This window comes from Leucoraja erinacea, chromosome 6 (assembly GCF_028641065.1).
Source record: "Leucoraja erinacea ecotype New England chromosome 6, Leri_hhj_1, whole genome shotgun sequence".
Lineage (NCBI taxonomy): Eukaryota > Metazoa > Chordata > Chondrichthyes > Rajiformes > Rajidae > Leucoraja > Leucoraja erinaceus.
The window spans coordinates 50,916,352-50,938,471 of record NC_073382.1 but is presented as its reverse complement, the minus strand read 5'-3'; the positions used below and the strand labels follow the sequence as shown (position 1 = coordinate 50,938,471).

Sequence of the window (22,120 nt, the reverse complement as noted above, 5' to 3'; positions counted from 1 at the left end):
AATCTGAATCGGAATCGGACCTGAGTTAATCCATTTTCATCCTATACTTTGTGTCCTTTTTTTTGTTGTAAACCAGCATCTGCAGTTCCTTGTTTTTAAATAATAAAGCAGAACCTACTTAATAAAGGCAGGGCTGAACGAGATAGGGATACATCCAGAGTCCAGGGACAATATTACCTTGAGTATCTTCACCCCAAGCCTGAGCGACGGGCCTGCCCGTTGCCTTGGAGACGGACGCGCGCCTCTCGACGCCTTGCGCGCGCCCGACGGCGCGTGACGTCAGCGCGCAGAGGTCGTGAGCGCGCGGCGACGGTGGCGCGCGGGTTCCGTGGAAGAACCGGAAGCAGCTTGTCAACGGGCTGGGCCTGGGGGCGGACATGGCGGCCGGCGGTCGTTTCCTCACGCAGCTGTTTCCCTCGCTGAGCGCGGCGGCGAGGTGCCTGCGATCCCCGGCCTCGTACAGGAGCTTGCAGCGCGGATGCCGGCGTCGGGAAGGGTCGGACCGACGTTTGTTGAGCACGGCTGCCCGGTTACTGAGGTGAGGCGAGGCGGGGCTTAGGTGGCGGCCGGTGACACAGGGCCCAGGTAACTATGGCGACACACCTGTTACGGAGCGGCGTCCAGGTATATCATCATTTTATATCATCATACCTGACCTCACTCAGATGGGAGGGAAGTCCGCAAAGGTAGTTGGTGCCAAAACATTTCCTTGGGACGTTGATATCAGTTGAGCTGAGCGTTGACATGTTGGGCATTTCATCAGAGTTGTGCCTTCTCCCAGGATGAGCGTAAAAGAAAGTGATATATCTGTTCACATATGCACTAAGTACAGCAGCCCTGAGAGCAACACACACTCGGTGACCAAATTCTCCCCTCCCCAGTAATCAAGAGGTGAGCGCTATTTTTGCTTGACCTTGACTATCACCAATGACTATGACTTGGGCTGATCACCAACGGTGATGAAACAAAATACAGAGTGGAGGTGCAGAACCTGGTGGACTGGTGCGCAGACGTTACAAGGCCTTCTACGCCCGAACCGCCAGACTCATGAACCGCTTCATTCCCAGAGCTACAGCGGCTCTGAACCGGCCCTGCTAAGTGCCCCGTGCCCCCCACCACGGATGGAAGCTGCATACAAAATTTTGTTGCGCTTATGTGTAATGACAATAAAATATATTATTATTATCTGCTCCAGCCGACTCTTGTTGCACACCTCGGCCCCTCCTATCTGTACACTGTGGATGGCTCGATTGTAATCATGCAATGTCTTTCCACTGACTGTTTACTAAGTAACAAAATATTTTCACTGTACATTGGTACACGTGACGCTAAACTCAACTCCCAGATCCTCAGCATCTTCAGGTAGTCAGACAAATGGGGCGGATGGTCTGGTTCCGATGTGGTGCACTCCCAATGAATGGTCTTGATGTTGTCAATACCATCTCCCTTCCTTCTCATTTGAATTGACATGGGCGAGAATCCTCGGAGTAAGTGGTGATGTTATTTTTTCAAGGCTGGTAATCTCTTTCCACTACAGAGCTTGGAACACTGTTTCTTTTTTGGAACATTAGTATTTGGCACTTAAATAATGTAAGTTGTTATTTGTGTATGGATTTTTACATTTCATTAACTCCGAGCTTCCAAGCATGATAGTCACTAGCTAATTGGAAATCTGATGTGAATAACTGCTTTTGATACAAACTGATAACACTGTTTTATTTATCTGAACGGCACTCATTTTCATGATGTATGCACTGCAAAACAAAAAAATGTCACTATATAGGTACATATGCCAGTCGGAATTACGCTCAATGAAGCATTCACATATTATTTCTGCTTCAAATAAAGTCACAAACTGTAGATCAGTGCATGTTCCTTTAACATAGTGACCTCCCCACCACTAACCACTCCCCATTATCTCCAGTATAATTGTAGTGTCCCCACCTCTAGCTCGCTCTCTAGCTCCAGTGATGACCACGGACAGCTATTGCATAGTGTGTAACAGTAACTTTAATAAACAGTTATAGTAAAAGACTCTGTGTGGAATCGAGTTGTTTTACATGGTGTCAGAAATGGGATTCGAACCCACGCCTCCAATTGGAGACCTAGCACTTCCTGGTCCTGGTGGACTCGTATTCCAGTTGGTTCGAGGTGGATCAGCTGCCCTCCATCACATCTGCCGCCGTCATCGGGTAGCTTTGCCGCCACTTTTCCACCTTCGGCTCCCCGGTGACCCTCCGATCGGACAACGGCAGCCAATTTTCCAGCGCTGAGTTCCGTGCCTTCGCTGCCCGTTGGAACTTTCACCACATCACCAGCAGCCCCGAGTATCCTCAAAGCAACGGACTTGCTGAACGGGCCATCCGCAGTGCCAAGGAGCTGTTGGAACAATGCCGCCTTTCCCGTTCCGACTTCTACCTTGCCCTGCTCAACCTCCGCAACATTTCCCGCGACCCCGCGCTCGGTTCCCCTGCCCAGCGCCTCATGTCCCGCATCACTAGACCACCTCTCCCTGTCTCACAGCAGTCCCTCAAACCCTCGGTCCAGAACCCTGCCACTGTCACGGAGCGCATCGTCGAAAAGAAAGCCATCCAGAAGCGCTCCTTTGACAAGTCCGTCCGGCCACTTCCACGGCTGTTCCCGGGGCAGGTGGTTCGCATGCAGTCCCCCTCCGGCCACTACCGGCTGGCCGTCGTGGTTGGCAACGCCTGCTCTCCACGGTCCTACCTCGTCGATTACGAGGGGGCTATCTACCGTCGTTCCAGCCAGCACCTCTTGCTCGTTAACGAACCTACTCCGCCTCCCGCGGACCCGTTCCACCCGCCTATCCCCAGCGGCCCGCCCGTCGCCCCGCCACCCCCAGCCACTCCTCGCATGCCGCGGAAGCTCCCCTCCCAGCTCTCTGTACCCCGCTCACCACAGCCTTGTTCCCCTGCCTCGCCTGCCAGCGTACCCGTCTCCCCTGGCGGTTCTCCTCCTCCTCCTCCTGTCCTTTCACCGCCCGGCTTTCCAACCGATACCCCTGCTGCGGTCCCTTCTGCTCCTGCGGTGGAAGGGGAGTGCGGTTTGCGCACCCGCTCTGGCCGGCTGGTCAAGCCGCCTGTTCGTTACGGGGAGTTCGCGTAGCTTTTAACTGTTCCTGGTGTGGTTTACAATTTTAGCGTATGAGCTGTGGTCGCTCTGTGTATTGCCCTGTACTGTCATGCTTTTGTTTCTAAGAGGAAGGATGTAGATCAGTGCATGTTCCTTTAACATAGTGACCTCCCCACCACTAACCACTCCCCATTGTCTCCAGTATAATTGTAGTGTCCCCACCTCTAGCTCGCTCTCTAGCTCCAGTGATGACCACGGACAGCTATTGCATAGTGTGTATCAGTGAATGTAATAAACAGTTATAGTAAAAGACTCTGTGTGGAATCGAGTCGTTTTACACAAACTAAACATATTCACCAATCAAGACATGATATATATCACAATGACATGCAGCAAAATTATAATACAGTATCTCAACTCTTTTTACACATTGCAATTAATGCAATTTTTATTATTTCTTTCCACTTCCAAACAAAAATGTGATTGGATTATTCAGCGTATGATCAACTTGTGTCAATAAATCCTGGACCATGATAACATACATGCTTAACCATGCACACTACAGGTTGATGCAAGCATGTTTTCTGTGAAGGACCGAAAATTATCATGACATGACCATAGCATGGGTCGTTAATGCTATTGGTACAGAAACACTCTCGCTTCTCACATAATTTATCCACAACAAAATATACAGTTTGCAAGGAATTTTCTAAAGGCATTTTATGATAATAGCTGTTAAAACTGGCTATAGCCATCTGACAGGTTAAACATTACACTAACTAAGAAGAGATGGCCAAAGGACATAAATGCAGCAAATGTTCTTTTGATAATATATATAAAGGTGTCAAGACGCCACATTACCGGACATTCAGATTAGTGTTGTGAACAGCAATGAAGATATCCAGTTTGTAAGCAACAAATTAAAACAAAATTGTTGATAACTGCTTTTTCCATCATTCCCACTTCAGAATTAACGTTAAATTTTCAACTGAAATATCCCCTGGCCAAATCTGTGGTATATGACTGACTAGAAGTAAAACCTGGATACATGTATAGTTGTGAATGTTTCTCATTAAATAACTACAGTACTGATACTCCATATTAAGAGCATTGATTTGCCGTTAAAATGAATTCTGTAATAATGTGTCAATGGTAGCAGTGACAATCGAACCCTGCGGTTTTAATGTTTCACGTGTGTTCACAATTTAATTAATCCATCTTTATGGATTAAAACAAATAATAACGGGGGGGGGGGGGGGTTGAGAAGGCAATCGGTGTGGAATGAATGGATTGATGCAGGGGATTTAGAGTGTGTTGGTTGGAGTAGGTAAAATTGTGAGGGGAGAGTGCGGGGGATGACAATGGGGTTGAATGGGGGGGGGGGGGGATATGTGCAGGATGGATGTGGGGGATCAGTGCAGGATGAAGGGGTGGAGCAGTGCAGGATGGATGGGAAGGGGGGTCAGTACAAGATCAATTGGAGGACCAAGGCAGGATTGATGGGGAGTGGCAGGAGAATCAATGCGAGGTGGATAAGGAGATCAGTGCAGTATGAATAGATGGGGGGGGGGGGGGGGGGTAGTAGATGAGGAGGGGAGCACACGGGACGTCAGTGAGGACTGAATAGAGGCAGGAATGGGGATCAGTGCGGGATGGAGAGGAGGGGTCTCAGGATAAGGGGGGCCTACGAGAGAGAGAGGAAGGGGCAGAGGAGGTGGTAAGGAAGTTCAGCGCTCCTCGGACAACACCGGCATCATCGCTGCAGGCACGGAAATCGCTATCAAAATATGGAGGGAACAGGGGACACACAATATCTTGGCGGCCGCGCGCGCAAGCGCACACACGCATGCGTGGCTTCGGATGCCCTGTGAACGGTAATTTCAGCTCAACCCAGCACTAAATGCAGCTCAACTCTGCCTGTCTCGCCTGGTCATGCCTGGACTGATGACATATTTCCCGTAAATCCAGGCAGGGATAACCTGGCGGGACAGGCAGAGTTGAGCTGGGTTTAGCGCTGCTTCTCTGCGCTGGTTTCTCCTGCGCAGTTGGGATCTCCTCGCCACCGCCTCACCTTCTCTGCCAACCAACAGGAAGGTGCGGGGCCGAGCGGTGCAGACACTTCAGACGGCGGAAGGGGGCCTCTCCTTCCCTCCCCCCTCCCGGCCTCGGCGTGTGGGAGGGGTTGTTTTGAAAGCGCCGTTGGTGAAGTGGCAGGCAGCGGCCGTTATCAGGGCAGGCGGGAGAAGGAGGAGATGGAGCCATTGCCGCTGCAGCTGTTCGGGGCCCGTCATTTGCTCCGACCGTCCGTCACGCCACACTTACTATCTTTCCCACGCGTTACAGCCGTCGCCGACAAAAAATGTCACGTTGCCTTTCTCCAGAGATGCTCCCTGACCTGCTGAGTTACTCCAGTTTTTTGTCTATCTTCGGTATCAACCAGTATCTGCGTGCCAAGCCGGGCAAAATGACTCGGTGTTTAGGTTGCCTGGTCGCACTTTGGTTGGTCAGTGGCACCCGGGCAACCGCTAATTTCGAGCCCTGTATAAACGAGTAAGGAGGGGGGCAATAAGTTCCATATTGGAAAAACAGCCAATTAGCATACACTAAACAAGACAAACAATAAACAGGAAATGTCAACACAGATTTACAGGCTTTGCTCCAACCACCAAGCGGTTACTCCGTGAAACAACAAATTCAGTCCGTTTTTCCCAATACAAAGGGCACTCTAACCAAAATCCATTATAAAGAGGTCCTAATAAAAAGTGTAAACTGTATTGGAACATGACTTCCCCATAGGGTGTCATAACAGCCTGCGAATGCACCTTCTGTAATGGTTACTGGATAATCAAGAGTAACAAGGCAGCTTGTTTTCCTATTCCTTTTCTGGGTCAAATTCCGTAATATGTAATATCCAATAGAGTTTCTGTTCAATTTGTTAAATGCAGTTCTATGGTATTTTAAATGTAGTTCCATGGTCCGTTGAAATGCTATGCAGATTTTAATGATATATTGTTTAAAAACTACTTTGAGAATCCTTATCTGCAGAATTTCTGAATAGCAAAATAATATTATCTAATTACTATGAAATGTTAATTATAAATACTTAATCTGTTTAAATGAAAGTTCCTCTAATTTGACCAGTATTTGTATCTTTTCATTTGATTTCAAAGGAAATAAGTTTAGGTTGTCCATTTCAGCCAGCGGAGCAAACTTTCACCTTGTTCTCTTTTTGCAGTTCAGAAGATAAAGTGAAGGTCAATTTTATTAACCGTGATGGAGAGAAACTTACAGCAGTGGGAAATTTAGGTGATACTCTATTAGATGTTGTCATTGAAAATGATCTGGACATTGATGGTTTTGGTAAGTCCAGCTATTTTTAATTCTATGAAAATTAAAAAAAAATGATTGTAACTCCAACTTCTTGTTGCTTGTTTACCTGCAGTGATTCGATCAATTAGAAGAAAAACATTAATGTTGAAAAGATCAACAGATTTGGTGCTATACATTTCATGGGATCTTGCATCCCTGCACCCCTCACTCTATTGACATTGCACGCCCCCTCTCCCTTCCTATGGCCTTGCATGCCTTCTTCCTCCCATGTGCTGCTTCCATTTCCTTCTCCACCCCCCACTGTTGGCTTCTAGTCGCCTCTTTTCCTTCACCCCAGAGGATTCTTGCACCCTTTGAAAAACATTCCAATTATCTTATTTGGAGCTGAGTAGCTGAAGGAAAAGAGGGTGGCGCAAAGGTGCAGCTGTTAGGACTGTTTCTTCCCAGTCTCAGAGATCCTGTCATTGGGTGTTTTTTGTGTGGAGTTTTCACACACTCTGTGACCGTGTGGGTTTCCTCCAGGTGCTCCAGTTTCCTCCCACATCCCAAATACATGTGGGTTTGTAGGTTAATTGACCGCTGTAAATTGCCCCTAGTGTGTAGTAAGTATGTAACACCAGTGTGAACGGGTAATCGAAGGTCAGCATGAACGCATGGACCCGTTTCCATGCTGCATCTCTAAACTAAATTAAACAGCATAGTTTAAGCGGAGCAATGAGTTTAAACAAGTCATAATGATATGATTTGCACAATGGTGCTGCAACTGATAAGGATTATAGTATAGATTACTATACTTGTGTATGGCTTTATTGTATTCATGAATCGTTTAATTTGACTGTTCTGTATCTTAATACACGTAACACAAAGACAAATTGGAACACTACTCAACAATGTACCTCGGTGACTGCCAATCACCCCCCCCCCCCGGACACTCCTCCCACAGGAAAAACACTATGTCTGTATACATGTAAATAGTTTAATTTATTGAAATCATATTCTATGTCGCTCTTCCAGGGAGATGCTAACTGCATTTCGTTGTCTCTGTACTGTACACTGACAATGACAATTAAAGTTGAATCTGAATCTGAATCTGAAATACAAGGATGGAGTTAAAGGGAAAGAGTATTGAAAAAGTTAAGAAAGACACCAGAATTAAAGGGACAGAAAGCTCACGAAGGGATAGGAGAGTATAACCAAGTGAAATAGGAATTGATGTGAAAGATGAGGTGAGTAATGGATTAAAAATATATATGAATGCGCAAAGTATAAGAAGTAAAGTGGTTGAGCTTGAGGCTCAGTTAGAGATTGGTAGACATTGTGGGGATTACTGAGACATGGTTGCAGGAGGATCGGGACTGGGAACTGAATATTCAGGGTTATACGTCCTATAGAAAGGACAGGCAGGTGGGCAGAGGAGGTAGGGTAGCTCTGTTGGTGAGGGATGAAATTCAGTCCATTACGAGGGGTGACATAGGGACTGACGATGTAGAGTCGGTGTGGATAGAATTGAGGAATTGTATAGGTAAGAAGACACTAATGGGAGTTATCTACAGGCCCCCAAACAGTAGCCTGATTATAGGGTGCAAGTTGCAGCAGGAGTTAAAATTGGCATGTAACAAAGGTAACGCCACTGTGGTTATGGGAAATTTTAATATGCAGGTAGACTGGGAAAATCAGGTTAGTTCTGTACCCCAAGAAAGGGAGTTTTGTAGAGTGTGTCTGATATGGATTGTACTGGAACCTACCAGAGAGACGGCAATTCTGGATGTAGTGTTGTCTAATGAACCAGATTTAATAAGGGAACTCCAAGTAAAGGAACCGCTAGAGGTAGTGACCATAATATGATGAGTTTTAATCTGCAATTTGAGAGGGAGAAGGTTAAATCAGGGGACTATGAAGGCATGAGAGAGAAGCTGGCCAAGGTCGACTGGAAATGAATCCTAGCAGGAATGACGGTGGAACAGCAATAGCAGGAATTTCTGGGCATAATCCAGAAGATGCAGGATCATTTCATTCCAAAGAGGAAGAAAGATTCCAAGTGGAGTAAGAAGCAACCGTGGTTGACAATGGAAGTTAGGATGGAATAAAAATTAAAAAAGAGGTGTATAACATAGCAAAGAGTAGCGGGAATCCAGAGGATTGGGTAATTTTCAAAGGACAGATGAAGGTAACAAAAAGGGCAATACGGGGTGAAAAGATGAAGTACGAGGGTAAGCTGGCTACGAATATAAAGAAGAATAGTTAAAGCTTCTTTAGGTATGTTGAGAGAAAAAGATTAGTAAAGACAAATATGGGACGGCAGAAAGGAAGGCAGAAATAGGTGACATTTTTATGGAGAACAAGGCAATGGCAGAAGAGTTGAACAGGTGCTTTGGTTCTGTCTTCAATAAGGAAGACACAAACAATCACCAAGATGTAGTAGAGGACAGAGGTTCTAGGGAGACGGAGGAACTGAAAGAAATTTGCATTAGACGAGAAATACTATTGGGTAGGCTGATGGGACCGAAGGCTAATTCATCCCCAGGGTCTTATGGTCTGTATCCCAGGATGCTGCAGGAGGTGGCACAGAAACCGTGGCTGCATTGATGATCATTTCCCAATGTTCTATAGATTCAGGATCAGTTCCTGTGGATTGTAGGGTAGCTAATGTTATCCCACTTTTCAAGTAAGGAGCGAGAGAGAAAACGGGGAATTATAGACCAGTTAGCCTAACATCGGTGATGGGGAAGATTCTGCAGTCAATTATTAAAGAAGTAATTACAGCGCATTTGGATAGCAGTAAAGGGATTGGTCCAAGTCAGCATGGAATTTTGAAGGGGAAATCCTGCTTGACTAATCTTCTGGAATTTTTTGAGGATGTGACAAGTAAAATGGATGAAGGAGAGCCAGTGGATGTAGTGGATCTGTTGCTGGGCCCGCAACTACTTTCAATATATATTAATGATTTAGATGACAGAATTAAAAGTAACACTAGCAAATCTGCAGATGACACAAAGCTGGGTGGCAGTGTGAACTGCTAGGAGGTTGGAGGGTGACTTGGACAGGTTGAGCAAGTGGGCAGATGCATGGCAGATGCAGTATAATGTAGATAAATGTGAGGTTATCCACTTTGGCGGCAAGAACAAGAAGGCAGATTATTATCTCAATGGTGTCAGATTAGAAAATAGGGAAGTGCAACAAGACTTGGGTGTCCTTGTACATCAGTCACTGAAAGTAAACATGTAAGTACTGCAGGCAGTGAAGAAAGCGAATGGCATGTTGGTCTTCATAATGAGAGGATTTGAGTATAGGAGGAAAGAGGTCCTTCTACAGTTGTACAGGGCCCAGGTGAGACCATATGTGGAGTATTGTGTGCAGTTTTGGTCTTCTAATTTGAGGCAATGCAGCGTAGGTTCACGAGGTTAATCCCCGGGATTGTGGGCCTGTCATATGAGGAAAGATTGGAAAGACTGGGCTTGTATTCACTGGAGTTTAAGATGAGAGGGGATCCTATAAAATTATAAAAGGACTGGATAAGCTAGTTGCAGGAAAAATGTTCCCAATATTGGGGGAGTCCAGAACCAGGGGCCATAGTCTAAGAATAAAGGGGAGGCCATTTAAAACTGAGATGAAAATAAACTTTTTCACCCAGAGAGTTGTGAATTTGTGTAATTCTCTGCCATAGAAGGCAGTAGACGCCAACCCCCCCCCCGCCAGGCATACAAACACAGCGCTACAACAACTCCCCACTCCGGATGCAAGCCCGGCCCGGTCCGACACCTCTGGCAGCCCCTGGACAGGGACGAGAGGCACCCGGGAGGGGACGGGGACGGCCCAGCAGCAACTCAACAAACCCAGACCCGACATCGACAGGGACAAGCACGATCTCGCTCACTCACCAAAGCATAAAGCAATAAGTCAACAAAATAATCTTAGCTTTTAACAAAGGAACAAATAAATACAACTATTTCATAGTTTTAAAGCTGTATTTTCTTACTAGAAGAATCAAAACTGGAAAAAACTGAAGAAATGAAGGTTCACTGCTTTCCAGCAATGTTATGCATAATGACCTTTGACCTGGGCATGCGCCTTCGGTAACAGTCGGAAAACCGAACTCGCTTATAGGTTCCATGGGCGGAGGAATATTAGAGACAGTGTGAGCAGCACTGGTTTGCTTCTTAGTTATATTTTATTGTTGATGATATTCATAATGCCAGCCACCAGGAGCTGCTGCAGTAGCATAGTGCTGTCAATTATATATTTGGACCAGCTGACATGAAGTTTCTGGTGGTCTTTTGGTTAATGCTGTAAAAGATGTGATGTTTCAAAATGTCATCTGTTCTTGAATTTAGCAGCAGAAACTTTGTTCAGTGTTTTCATAATAGATTTGGCTTCTTGTGCTGACTGTAATGAGCAGGAAAATGTAATCGCTCTTTCTGGTGCTTCAGCAAGAAACAAACAGCATAAATTCACTGGAATCATGGTGGTATGCAGAAATACAAAAGTAGATCTCTTTATTATAGCAGTACAAAGTAAGCACCAATATAAAAGGTGCTTAAAATTCTAAAAGGGCAGAATTAGGTAGATGTTTCTAAGTCCTAAGTTGGCATGGGTACAAAATTAAATATTAAAATAGAACGCAGAACGATAACAATTCCAAGTACTTCAACTTCAAAGGTTAGCGGTTAAGATAGGCTAAGTAAACGTTTACAATTGCATTGGATAAATGGATGAAAGAAAATGTTGTCAGAAAATGTATAAAATGCAGGTAAATGTGATCGATGTGTACTCTTACAGACTTTTTGGCATGCTACTTTGAGATATTGACGAACATCTATTTTTTAATTTTTTAATTTTTACTAGATTTGTGTTTTTAGATAGTTTAACCAGAAAGCTAGTGGTAGCCTTCAATTGACAGCGTGTGCCCTATTTGTAGGTGCTTGTGAAGGAACCTTGGCTTGCTCTACATGTCATCTAATTTTTGAGGAACCCATTTATAAGAAGCTGGACTGCATCACAGATGAAGAGATGGATATGTTAGACCTTGCGTTTGGTCTCACTGACACGTAAGATATTACTTATTTTGCACTTCTTCGAAATCCCTATGTGATGATAATCCAATTTGCTTCTGTAAATTGTCCCTAGAGTATAGGGTAGAACTAATGGACGGGTGATTGGTGGTTGGCTCGGATTCGGTGGGCCAAAGGGCCTGTTTCCACGCCGTTTGTCTGTATCAGTTCAAGTTCAAGTTTACATTTATTGTCGCATGCACCAATTAGTACAGTGAAATTTGGGTTTGCCATACGAATAAAAAAGGAACACAGCACACGATGAATTTAACATAGACATCCCCACATAGCTGAATCAACGTTTCCCACTGTGAGGGAAGGTAATAAAGCCCAGCCATCTTCCTCCTTGTTCACCCGTGGTCGGGGGCCCCGATGTTTCAGGCCCTCTCGCCGGGATGATCGAAACTCCCACGTTGGAACGGAGAACACTCTCAGCGGTTTGGAGTTCTGAATCGGCCACTTCCTACCGGAGACCACGGCTCATGAAGTCCACAGGCCCAAACTGGCCGGAGATTCACACTGGCGCCCTCGACAGAGGGTTCCCAGGACTCCGCGATGTTGTTCAGCGCTGCCCGCAGCTGGATGCTCCGCACCACAGCTCCACGATGTTGAAGTAGTAGGCCCAACAAGCGATCCCCCAGTAAAGCACCGCACGCTCCTCACAGCGTTGTTAATTCAGTGCTGCCGCTGTTGAATCTCTGGCTGGTCTCCGGCAGGAAAGACCTCGCCAATCCAGTTGGTAGGCCGTGAGGAGGGAGCGAAGATGCGACTCGGAGAATAGTCGCATCCTCACCAGGAAGAGACTGAGTAATGGTTCCCCCTTTACCCTGCCCCCCTCCCCCACATAGAAAGACTAAGAAAACCTCCAAAACAAAAGATGTAAAAAAACAGACTGTAGGCAGAGGCTGCCTTCAAACGGCACCCCCGTGTGGCACTAAAACTTGCTGGTCTGGGGAAGAATGGAATATACCCTTCATATCTGGCTTCTATGTTTCATGACAACATTTATGCAAACTGAGACACTCCGCCTTTGTTCTTGTAAGTTAAAACACTACAGAAATCATGGAGTTAGTTTGTGAAGTCCATCTGAAATGTGGATTTCCCCCTCCAAATATTTTAATGTTCTGAGGTGTTTCAATTTAGCAATTTATGTAGAGCTGCAGCATGCTTTACACCACTATATAATGGAACAATTTTGCCAGTTGAAGATTAGTCTCCCAGGTTAAGCTACCTCAATTTGGAATGACATTAGTGCTTTCCTTAAGGTTATAGGGTGTCAAAGTAATTAATTAATTTTAGTAAATGCAAGGCTCAGGGAATACTGAGTAACTGAATGTTAGTACCCTCTTGCATAAGTTTGGTTCAGCACAAAAATACAGCTGCTTCTCGACCTACGATGGGGTTACGTTCCGATAAACCTATTGTAAACTGAAAATATCAAGTCAAAAACGCCTTTAATACGTCGCGATCGCATGACCGGAAGTGACGTGAAGCTCACTGCCGTTGCTGAGCATTTGCCGATTGTGAAGTTGAAATATCGCAAGTCGAAGCATCGTAAATCGGGGAGCATCTGTAGTACTAGTTTTTTAGTAGTATAACTAACGACTGATAACTAACTAACTAATCAGGCCACCCTGATTGACTTGATGAATGCTATATAAAGCTACAATTAAGGTGGGGAGTAGGGTGGCTTAATTACAAATATTTTTCTTTTGTGAGGAAAAAGGAAGTTTGGAATACAATAATGTATTGCAAAGCAGTTTTGAGTACATGTGTGAACCACAGAAGTAGGCAGTGAAGTTTTACTTTAAAGGCCATGATCGTTTGGCGTTGCATTTGGACTGTGGTGGTAGCAAGTTGGAAGAGGGCATCAAACAAAACTAGCAATTATTTTTATTATCAGTGTAGGGAGCAGATGAGAGATCGTCCAGAAATAATAAATGTTTAAGAAAGAACTGCAGATGCTGGAAAAATCAAAGGTAGACAAAAATGCTGGAGAAACTCGGGGGGTGAGGCAGCATCTATGGAGCGAAGGATTAGTGACGTTTCGGGTCGAGACCCTTCTTCAGACTGATGATGTGGGGGGGGGGGGGGGGGGGGGGTGGCAGGAAGGCAGGAAGAAGAAAGGAAGAGGCGGAGACAGTAGGCTGTGGGAGAGCTGGGAAGGGGATGGGTGGGGAAGGGAGAAGCAAGGACTACCTGAAATTGGAGAAGTCAATGTTCATACCGCTGGGGTGTAAACTGCCCAGGCAAAATACGAGGTGCTGCTCCTCCAATTTGCGGTGGGACTAAACTGCAAATTGGAGGAGCAGCACCTCATGTTTCACTTGGTCAGTTTACACCCCAGCGGTATCGACCCAAAACGTCACCTATTCCTTCGCCCCAGAGATGCTGCCTCACCCGCTGAGTTTCTCCAGCATTTTTGTCTACCATCCAGAAATAATACATCTATTAAGTAGGGTTTGGCAAAACTTTGGGAATCACTACCTTAAGTTAACAGAATATTGCTTTATGGTTTAAATTATATAATTTTGGTCCGATGTGCTGCCCTGCATCAGTTTTTAAAGATTTAGTTCTTAAATGCTACTTTTTGAACATCCTTGAATATCTCTAAGCCAATAATTGATTGCATGTGGCAAGTGTCTGAGACTTTAATTTAGAATCATTGTACCCTTCCGTGTGGCCACTCTTCTCTGTGTCAAGGTATGATTTGGCAAATCCTCAGCAAACCATCAGGGGAAAAAATGGTTCTTTGTTGTGACTTTTCAGTGACAACTGATTCGGATTTAAAACAATTTATCATTTTTTGTTTTGAACTGCTCTATCCATAAAAAGGAAAATATGAAACATTGTGTCTTTGTAACTTGTTGGTAATTTTGTAACAAATCTCAACAAGTGAGTGTTTGTTGAAACATTTACCATGTTAACATTGCCTTGTTTTTGGAAAGGCTGTTAATTTCAAAGGATGAAATGTAGTTGATTTTCTAAACATTTATTCACTTATGTAGCATAACAGTTCCAGGTTCAACAGGTAACAGTTTAGTAGTTGTAGATGGCTTTTAAATGTTCCGTGAAATATTGATCTCCCCCCCCACCCCCCCTAATATTTCAGAACATTGTATACATTGTCAGAATCTAGTGCTTGAGGTTTTGTTCGATACTGTATAACTTTTTGTATTGAGCCAGCAAAGTATTTTACTTCGGAGTCACGTGAGTGACTACGTGAAGAAGCCCGCCCCAGCACGCATTGCGGCATTACGTTTCAGCAGGCAACAGCGGCAGGCGGGAGACAGGGCTCCCGCAGAAACGAGAAAAACTAAGTTTAGGTAAGTACTTACCTTTATTTTTACAGCCCCTTTGCGTCTGCTTGTTCCCCGCAGGGCATGCAAGCGGCCCCCTTGGACTCCGGGAGGAGTTTTTTCCGTTGTCGGGAGGGGAGGAAAGACGCTACCAGGACCGCACTCACCGGCGGACCATGGATGGGAGCTGTGCCGGTGCCGGTAACTCTCCACAGGGGCGACATCAAGAGAGCGCAGGAAGACGGCGCTAGCACTGCGTGGAGGTTCCTCTCAGTCCTCGCTCGCTCTCGAGTACTGTCCAGGTGAGGCAGGCAGGCGGGCGGGAGGAGGCTTCCGACTTTTGCGGAGCCGGTAAGGGGACCCACTGTGCAGTGCTGGCGTGAGTGCGCTGCAGCCCGAGTGCAGGTGAGCAGCAGCCCGAGTGCAGAGAGAGAGAGAGAGCAAGGACCGCTAATCAGCGGGCCGCTCCCGACACTGCACCAAGCCCGTCAGCATCAGCTGCGGGCTGGGGAAAATGCTGCACCTGCCCGCTCGACGGAGGAAACGTCATTGGGCAGCAACAGGCGGTAGGACCGCTTAGCGGGCGGTCCGCAAACCCGACACCGCGACCGAGCCAGCCCGCTAGCGCCTGAGCAGCGGGCTGGATGTGTGTAAAACCGGGCGGTGGAGCCGACATCGGACTGGGACGTCTCTCCACCCAGGAGGGGGAGAGACAGCCGCCTGAGCTGCAGGAGCGGCTCTTGGGCATTGCAAAGGTGAGTTTGCAGTTGTGTTTTATTACAGATTTCAGGAACACAACGCAAAAACTCGCAAAGAGAAACTGCCCCGCTCCAACTCTACCAGCGGGGCAGCAACCGGCGGCAGCGTCGCTCGCAGAGCGTTTTTCGCTATCCCTGAGACCGAGCCAAGCCAGTCTCGCCAGAGCCTGCACGGCGGACTGGGAAAGCGGCCAGGAAGCCAAACGGCCGGTCGTCTCCGACTCGTCGGAGGGGGACATGTCTCTACCAAAGCAGAGAGAGACAGCCGCCTGAGCTGCACTTAGCAGCTCCTGGAGGAGAAGGTCCACCGGGAACAGCAGCGCTCCCGGCGAGACAGGACAGGCACCTCCTCCATAGTGTCGTGTCAGGCACTGCCCTTTGCTACCCTCATACCACGGGTTGGAGCAGGAGGCTAGCATTGGTGACCAGGGCAGGGCTGGTCTGCAAATGGGGCAGGCGGACAAAATCGGGAGTATGCATGAGGTGCAGGATCAGGAACAGCTGTTGGGTATGGTGGACCGCTTCGTAGCAACCCCACGGGCTGGAGCACCGCCGGAGCCAAAACAATGGCAGCCAGCACAAAACTCTACTAAAAAAGGTGCTCGCCGAGGAGCTGCAAGAATATACAGCACCAGAGAACTGTGAGGCCCTTAAGGGGAATAAGCCTCAAACAGCAAAATCTGCGATTGTGGGGGCCCTTATGCGGGCATAAAAACTCAAGCTACAGCGGATCCGAAGGCTCCTGACGTCAGCTATCACAGTCTATGCTCGTTCTGTGGAGATAACGAGATGAACACATACCACCAGAAAGTGCTGGTATTAAGATGTACCACACAATTCGAACTAAACAATCTCCGAAGGGAAATATAACACCTGCCCTCAATCTCAAAATTTGCAGGCTTGAGCAAAGCCCCAGCTGCGGAGGCAGACTCACTGCTATTTGGGAGAGATCGGAACAAAAAGCTGAAGGAGATGGAAGAGGCATCAAAAACCTTCGGCATCATGAGGGCAGGCCCCGGGACGAGCAAACCACGACTTCCGATACCCAAGCAGCAGCACCTCACGGCATCCACCAGTCGATGTCTAGAATATGGGACTGGTGAACGCTTGGGGCCGCACTATCCCCAAAGATCTTTTAGATCAGGGCCCGCCGCGGACCCCCTGGAAAATACGCCTCCCCCCAACGTCGCCAGCACGTCCTCAGAACAAAAGCACTCAGAAAACAGAAAACACAAAACCGCCAATAACCATGGAGGTAGGTGGGTCTGGTTCCTACCAGCATATAGAGCGCTTTCTTGGACTATCTTGGCTTTCATATTAATTCAGTCCACGTAACTATAATGTTGCCAAGAGACAACATAGTTGAATTGGCACAAACAAGCAACAAATTAATGGTCAAACTACCAACTACTCGACAAATAACAGAGTAATTGGGAAAAAATGGTACCATTTCTGTCTACATGATTCAGATGTTAGTATCAAAAACAACATATAGGTTGTCATTGAGCATCTCATGAAGTTACCCACTGAAGTAATATCAGAAAGACAGTGGTGGGGTTACCACTTATACTGGGCATTAATTATCTAAAAAATGTTCGGGTGAAATTTATGAGTTTTAAGCACTTGCATGTATGGGTATAAATAGACTACACTATGGAGGTGGCCTATATTAACCATATGGCAGCATAAAGTCGGTATCATATGACAAGTTGGTCAAAACAATTTGGCAATGGTATATCCATAGAGGTATTTGACTATCAACAACTTACCTGGGTGGTAAGCAAAATACAGTGACAGACACCAGGTCACATAATATTAAGGACAACATCAATTAGATGTTTTCATATAAAGTTTTAACAAAACTATCAAGCTATATGATGCAACAGATATTAATGCATTTCATTGTCTCTGTACTGCACACTGACAATGACAATTAAAATGGAATGTGAATCTGATATCGATTATTTGCATCAATGCTATATCACCAGGTGTTCGGGGATGTCCTATGTTATGTCGCGGGGGAAACCAGACCCTGGGGCAGTGGAATCCTCATTAAAAAATTTCTCTGGGACAGATAGTTCCAGCAGAAAGCTCGTCAGCTATATATATTAACTTTTCTGACCTATAGGTCATGTTGTCATTCAAGAATGTATTTATAATATTGATAGACAAATGCGTTCACGCTGCATTGGTGAAATTAATTCTATGTATTTTTTCCCTTCTGCCTCACCAATCGAGAACAACGCACAGTACAAAAGGATTCTGCTTCAGGTATTTGACAGTACCTGACGGACTTACGCAGCCATTGTTTCACTTACGCCATGACATGGTTGTTGGAACTTGGATGGTATTTCCCAGTACCCAGACGGAGCCGGGCACAAGTCAACTGTGCCATGGGGAAAAAATAAGCTCCTGAGCTGCAGATTCTGCGCAAGCCTCTGGGACTGGGATTGTTATACTGAACAATCGACACCATGTCAGCATCCTTTTGAACATCCACTGGACTACAACACTTGTCCAGCATCAAGAGAAGTACTGCAAGGATACAGGGAGAACCTACTTATCCGATACAGTTACTACGAACTGGAATTCCTGGAGAACCTTCATCACGATGAAGGATTCGGCTACAGTACCATCAACACAGCTAGAATTGCCCTGCCTGTTGTTTCAAAACAGCTACAGGACAACAGGCCATGGGGTCACTGGCTGGTGGTAAATTTGAAGGGTATTAAAACTCTAAACCCCTAGACCAGGTACACCCATATATGGGATGTCACAGTGGTTAACCATACTTCAGGGGATACCCACCAGCCAGAGCCCTAAACCTGAACCTTCTATGCACTAAACACATTGTTGAAGGTACACGGAGCAGCACAGAGGGTCCAGTCACTACTCCTATTTACTACTGGACACCATGCTCATAGCTTCAGACCAGATCTCTATCATTGTCCAGGGAATGGTCAAACCAAACCAGGAACACCTTATCCAGTCATAAAACCCGGGCTTACCCGCCAGAAAACACGGTATGTGCCATGACCCTATTACCTTACATAGACACAACCTAATTATTCGAGGGAGATGAAAAGCCTTGTGGGTTGGTCACAAAAAACCTTGTGGTCGGGTAACAAGCCTTTTTTGAGATGGCTCAAGCAGGTATTAAAGCTCCTGGGATAAAACTAACATGTACAAAGTTTTTCATTCCAGGACAAGCTTCCACGTCAACGGCAAAAGAATGGACGTGCCTGTAAACCACATCCTGGCTACAGCAGAATGGTGGGGGTAAACGTTCAGAGAAATAATTTATTATAAACTGTTGACAAAACCTGTTTTATTTGCAGGGAAGATTCCGATCTGCAAATATTTTAAATTAGCCAAGGGGAGCATTTAAAATTCGTCAGTGTTATTGTAAAAATACCATTGTTTTTCTATAAACAGATTCATTGGTTCATTATGATAACACGCTTCCTCCCTCAAAGGCTTCGGCAGCGAGTGATATAAAGCTGTTACACGGTTTGAAATCACAGAAGCTTTGAAATCTTCACGTAGTCACTCACGTGACTCCGAAGTAAAATAGTAAGATTAAACGAGAACTTACCAGTTTGAAGTTTGATCTGTATTTTATGAGGAGTTACGATGAGGGATTACGTGCCCTCCGCTCCCACCCTCATTACATGGATCAAACTGATAATTGATGTCTCTGTATTCTTTACTATGTTACTTCAAATCTTGTGTCTATCTGTGATTCCACACCGCTGCTTTGAAGTATGCCGCAATGCGTGCTGGGGCGGGCTTCTTCACGTAATCCCTCATCGTAACTCCTCATAAAATACAGATCAAACTTCAAACTGGTAAGTTCTCGTTTAATCTTACTATTTTACTGCATCAAGTACCGACATTTTTTACTGTTTAAAAATATATAATTCAATTTTAACTTTCAGATCTCGTTTGGGTTGCCAGATTTGCCTTAAGAAGTGTATGGATGGAATGACGGTAGAGGTTCCAAACGATGTTTCTGATGCAAGAGAAACCAAGGACTTTAGTTCGTGCTCCTAACGTGATCAATCTAAGTCTCAAAGTATGCATGGCTCAATTCTCTTTTATAACCCGAAGAACAGAAATAAAATATTTAGTTAAACTGGGTTACTTAATATTAAATAGATCTGTGATTGTTTTAATTTGTGGAGAATAATTTCATTAGGCTATCATTTTGGATATTTACATAGATAAATTGCTTAACTGTCTAGCCGCTGTGTACACAGCGTATAGTTTAAGACAAGACTTGGGGATGATGAATTATATTTAAAGTCATAATGTTAACAGATTTTTTAAATATCTTTGAAATTCACACTACAACATGGGATTATCTAGCAATCTTTAAACAGCAATTGTAAGGTGGCATTGACATAGTTACTAATGATGAATTTTGCTGGCAGTATTAGACACCATAAATGTTTTAAATGCAAAGGCAAGCAAGGTACTTTTCTTGAATTGTGTTACAAGTTGGACTGGAAAGAGATTTAGGGGGAGAAAAAAATGTTGTAAGTACTCAGCAGATCAGATTCTATCTGTAGAGAGAGAAACTTAACATTTCAGGTCGATTACTTTTCTTCAGAATCAGGAACGTCAAAATTGAATATCTTTTAAGATGCAGAGAACAGATGGATGGTGAGAACAAAGGAAATGACTGATACCGTAAGAAGCGGGAATAGGCCAATTAGTCCCTCAAGCCTGCACCTCCATTCAATCAGAATTTATGTCAAGAAATTCAATCTTGGGCTCAATAATATTAAATCAATACCAATGCCGCTTCCTACTGTCTCAATACCTTTTGAGTCCTTTGTAGTTAAAGTATATCTCTGCCTTAATAGGTCTCTGGGGAAGAAATACCAAAGGTTTACAAGTCTTGGAGAATAAATTCTTCCTTATCTCTAGTTTAAAGGGGAACAATGTGCCCTGTTAATTTCCCTCAGAATCTTGCATTTCTTAGTAAGATTACTTCTCATTTTCAAAACTCCAATGATGAAAGACTCAACATTTCTTTATCATATTTACAACACAGGAGCTAACCAAGCGAACCTTTATGCTGTTTCCAATGCAAGTATGTTGTCTATTACCTTCTCTGATTCTCTGCGCTCACCGTGAAGTACAAGAGTAATCGCCAATTATTGATAATGCTTTCGATCCATTCAAAGTGCAGTATATCACATGGGAAATATCATATATCAGGTTTCCCAGTAACTTGGACTGATTAGTGTTGATCAGAATAGTGTTGAAAGGTGCCGGTAATGCTTGTGTTACCGCAATTCAGGTAATGGAGATTTGCCCTTATGGAGTTCACAAATCATTACTAGAATATCTGGGATACAGAATAAAAATATCAAATGAAATTTATGTCAAGAAATAAATTTAAATAAAATAAACGTTTTCAACTCATTTGCTGACAGGCACAGTTGAAGCAGCTACACATTGTGGAACATCGTGCTGTAGACAGTTTCCTAATAATGCAGAACTTCCCTCTCTCTGCTGTGATGTGTGACTCGCCTGTATTAGGCTGCTTGCAACTGTAAGACCCAGCTTCCATGAAGCACACGCTTAATGGCAAAAGCCAGAGCACATTTGGAGTGGCCATTCTGTTAGGCAGTATAGCATTAGGCCATTGTTTGTCTGAAGTCATTGAAAGTGGAAACTATGCTCTGTTAAGAGTGCAGGCACTACTGGGGCACATACAAAGTTCTGCCAGGCCAGCAATTATAACTGGTTAAGGCCATTCTGCATTAAGAACAAGAGGGCCATCAGAAAACTATTCTGAACAAATCCAGAAAGTGACTGCTAGAGATACAGAGCAGAAACAGGCCCTTCTGCCCATTGAGTCCGTGCTGATCCCTTACACTAACACACTGGGGACAATTTGCAGTTTTACCAAAGATAATTAACCTACAAACCTGTGCGTCTTTGGAACACCCAGAGAAACTCCACGCGGTCACGGGGAGAATGTACAAACTCCGTACAGACAGCACCCGTAGTCAGGATTGAACCTGGCTATGGGTGTTAAAATGTTAAAGCTATCTCACCACAACCACCCTGGTTATCACATGTTTGTTTTTGTTTCTGTGTGTATGCATGCATGCCGTTACTTCACTATAATAGAAACAAAATGCTAAGGACACTCAACAGGTCTGGCCGCATCTATGGAAAGAAACTGAGTGAATATTTTAGCTTTTAGTATTTTAGTATGGAGGAAAAACCCCAAGAATTTCCTGATTTTTGTTAATTTTGATTTCCAACCTCTGCACAAGTAACTGCAAATGCTGAAATCTTGGAAACAAAAAGTGCTGGAGGAACTCAGTGGGTCAGGCAGCATCTGTGGAGGGAATGGACAGATATTTTGGGTCGGCCCTCTTTCATATCACTGCTGCCATCAGAGTACCCTTTCAGAATTGCCCCAGGAAGCTTAAATTCTTACCTGCTTCATTAATATACTTATTAACATTACCCACTACTTGCTAACATTGCCATCTGTCATACGTGTGTGTATGTGTGTGTGTATGTGTGTGTTATATAAGATGTAATTATACTGCTAAATAATTCAATG

At 45.0% G+C, this 22,120-nt stretch overlaps 1 protein-coding gene across 1 annotated transcript; it reads left to right on the top strand.

The window, feature by feature from the left end:
* The first annotated feature begins 205 nt into the window (after positions 1-205).
* Positions 206-20,338, top strand: fdx1 (ferredoxin 1). Its single transcript, XM_055637003.1, has 5 exons — positions 206-538; positions 6,329-6,453; positions 11,339-11,468; positions 19,467-19,603; positions 20,141-20,338. Exons 1-4 carry the CDS (start codon positions 378-380, stop codon positions 19,579-19,581), a joined length of 531 nt encoding a protein of 176 aa, XP_055492978.1. The 5' UTR covers positions 206-377; the 3' UTR covers positions 19,582-19,603; positions 20,141-20,338.
* The last annotated feature ends 1,782 nt before the right edge of the window (positions 20,339-22,120 follow it).

What these genes read in the sequence shown, in the direction of transcription:
- fdx1 (XM_055637003.1), top strand. Translation starts at nt 378, where the DNA reads ATGGCGGCCGGCGGTCGTTTCCTCACGCAGCTGTTTCCCTCGCTGAGC. An exon ending in ACGGCTGCCCGGTTACTGAG is followed by an intron (nt 539 to 6,328) that starts GTGAGGCGAGGC and finishes CTCTTTTTGCAG; the next exon opens with TTCAGAAGATAAAGTGAAGG. An exon ending in GCGTTTGGTCTCACTGACAC is followed by an intron (nt 11,469 to 19,466) that starts GTAAGATATTAC and finishes TTTAACTTTCAG; the next exon opens with ATCTCGTTTGGGTTGCCAGA.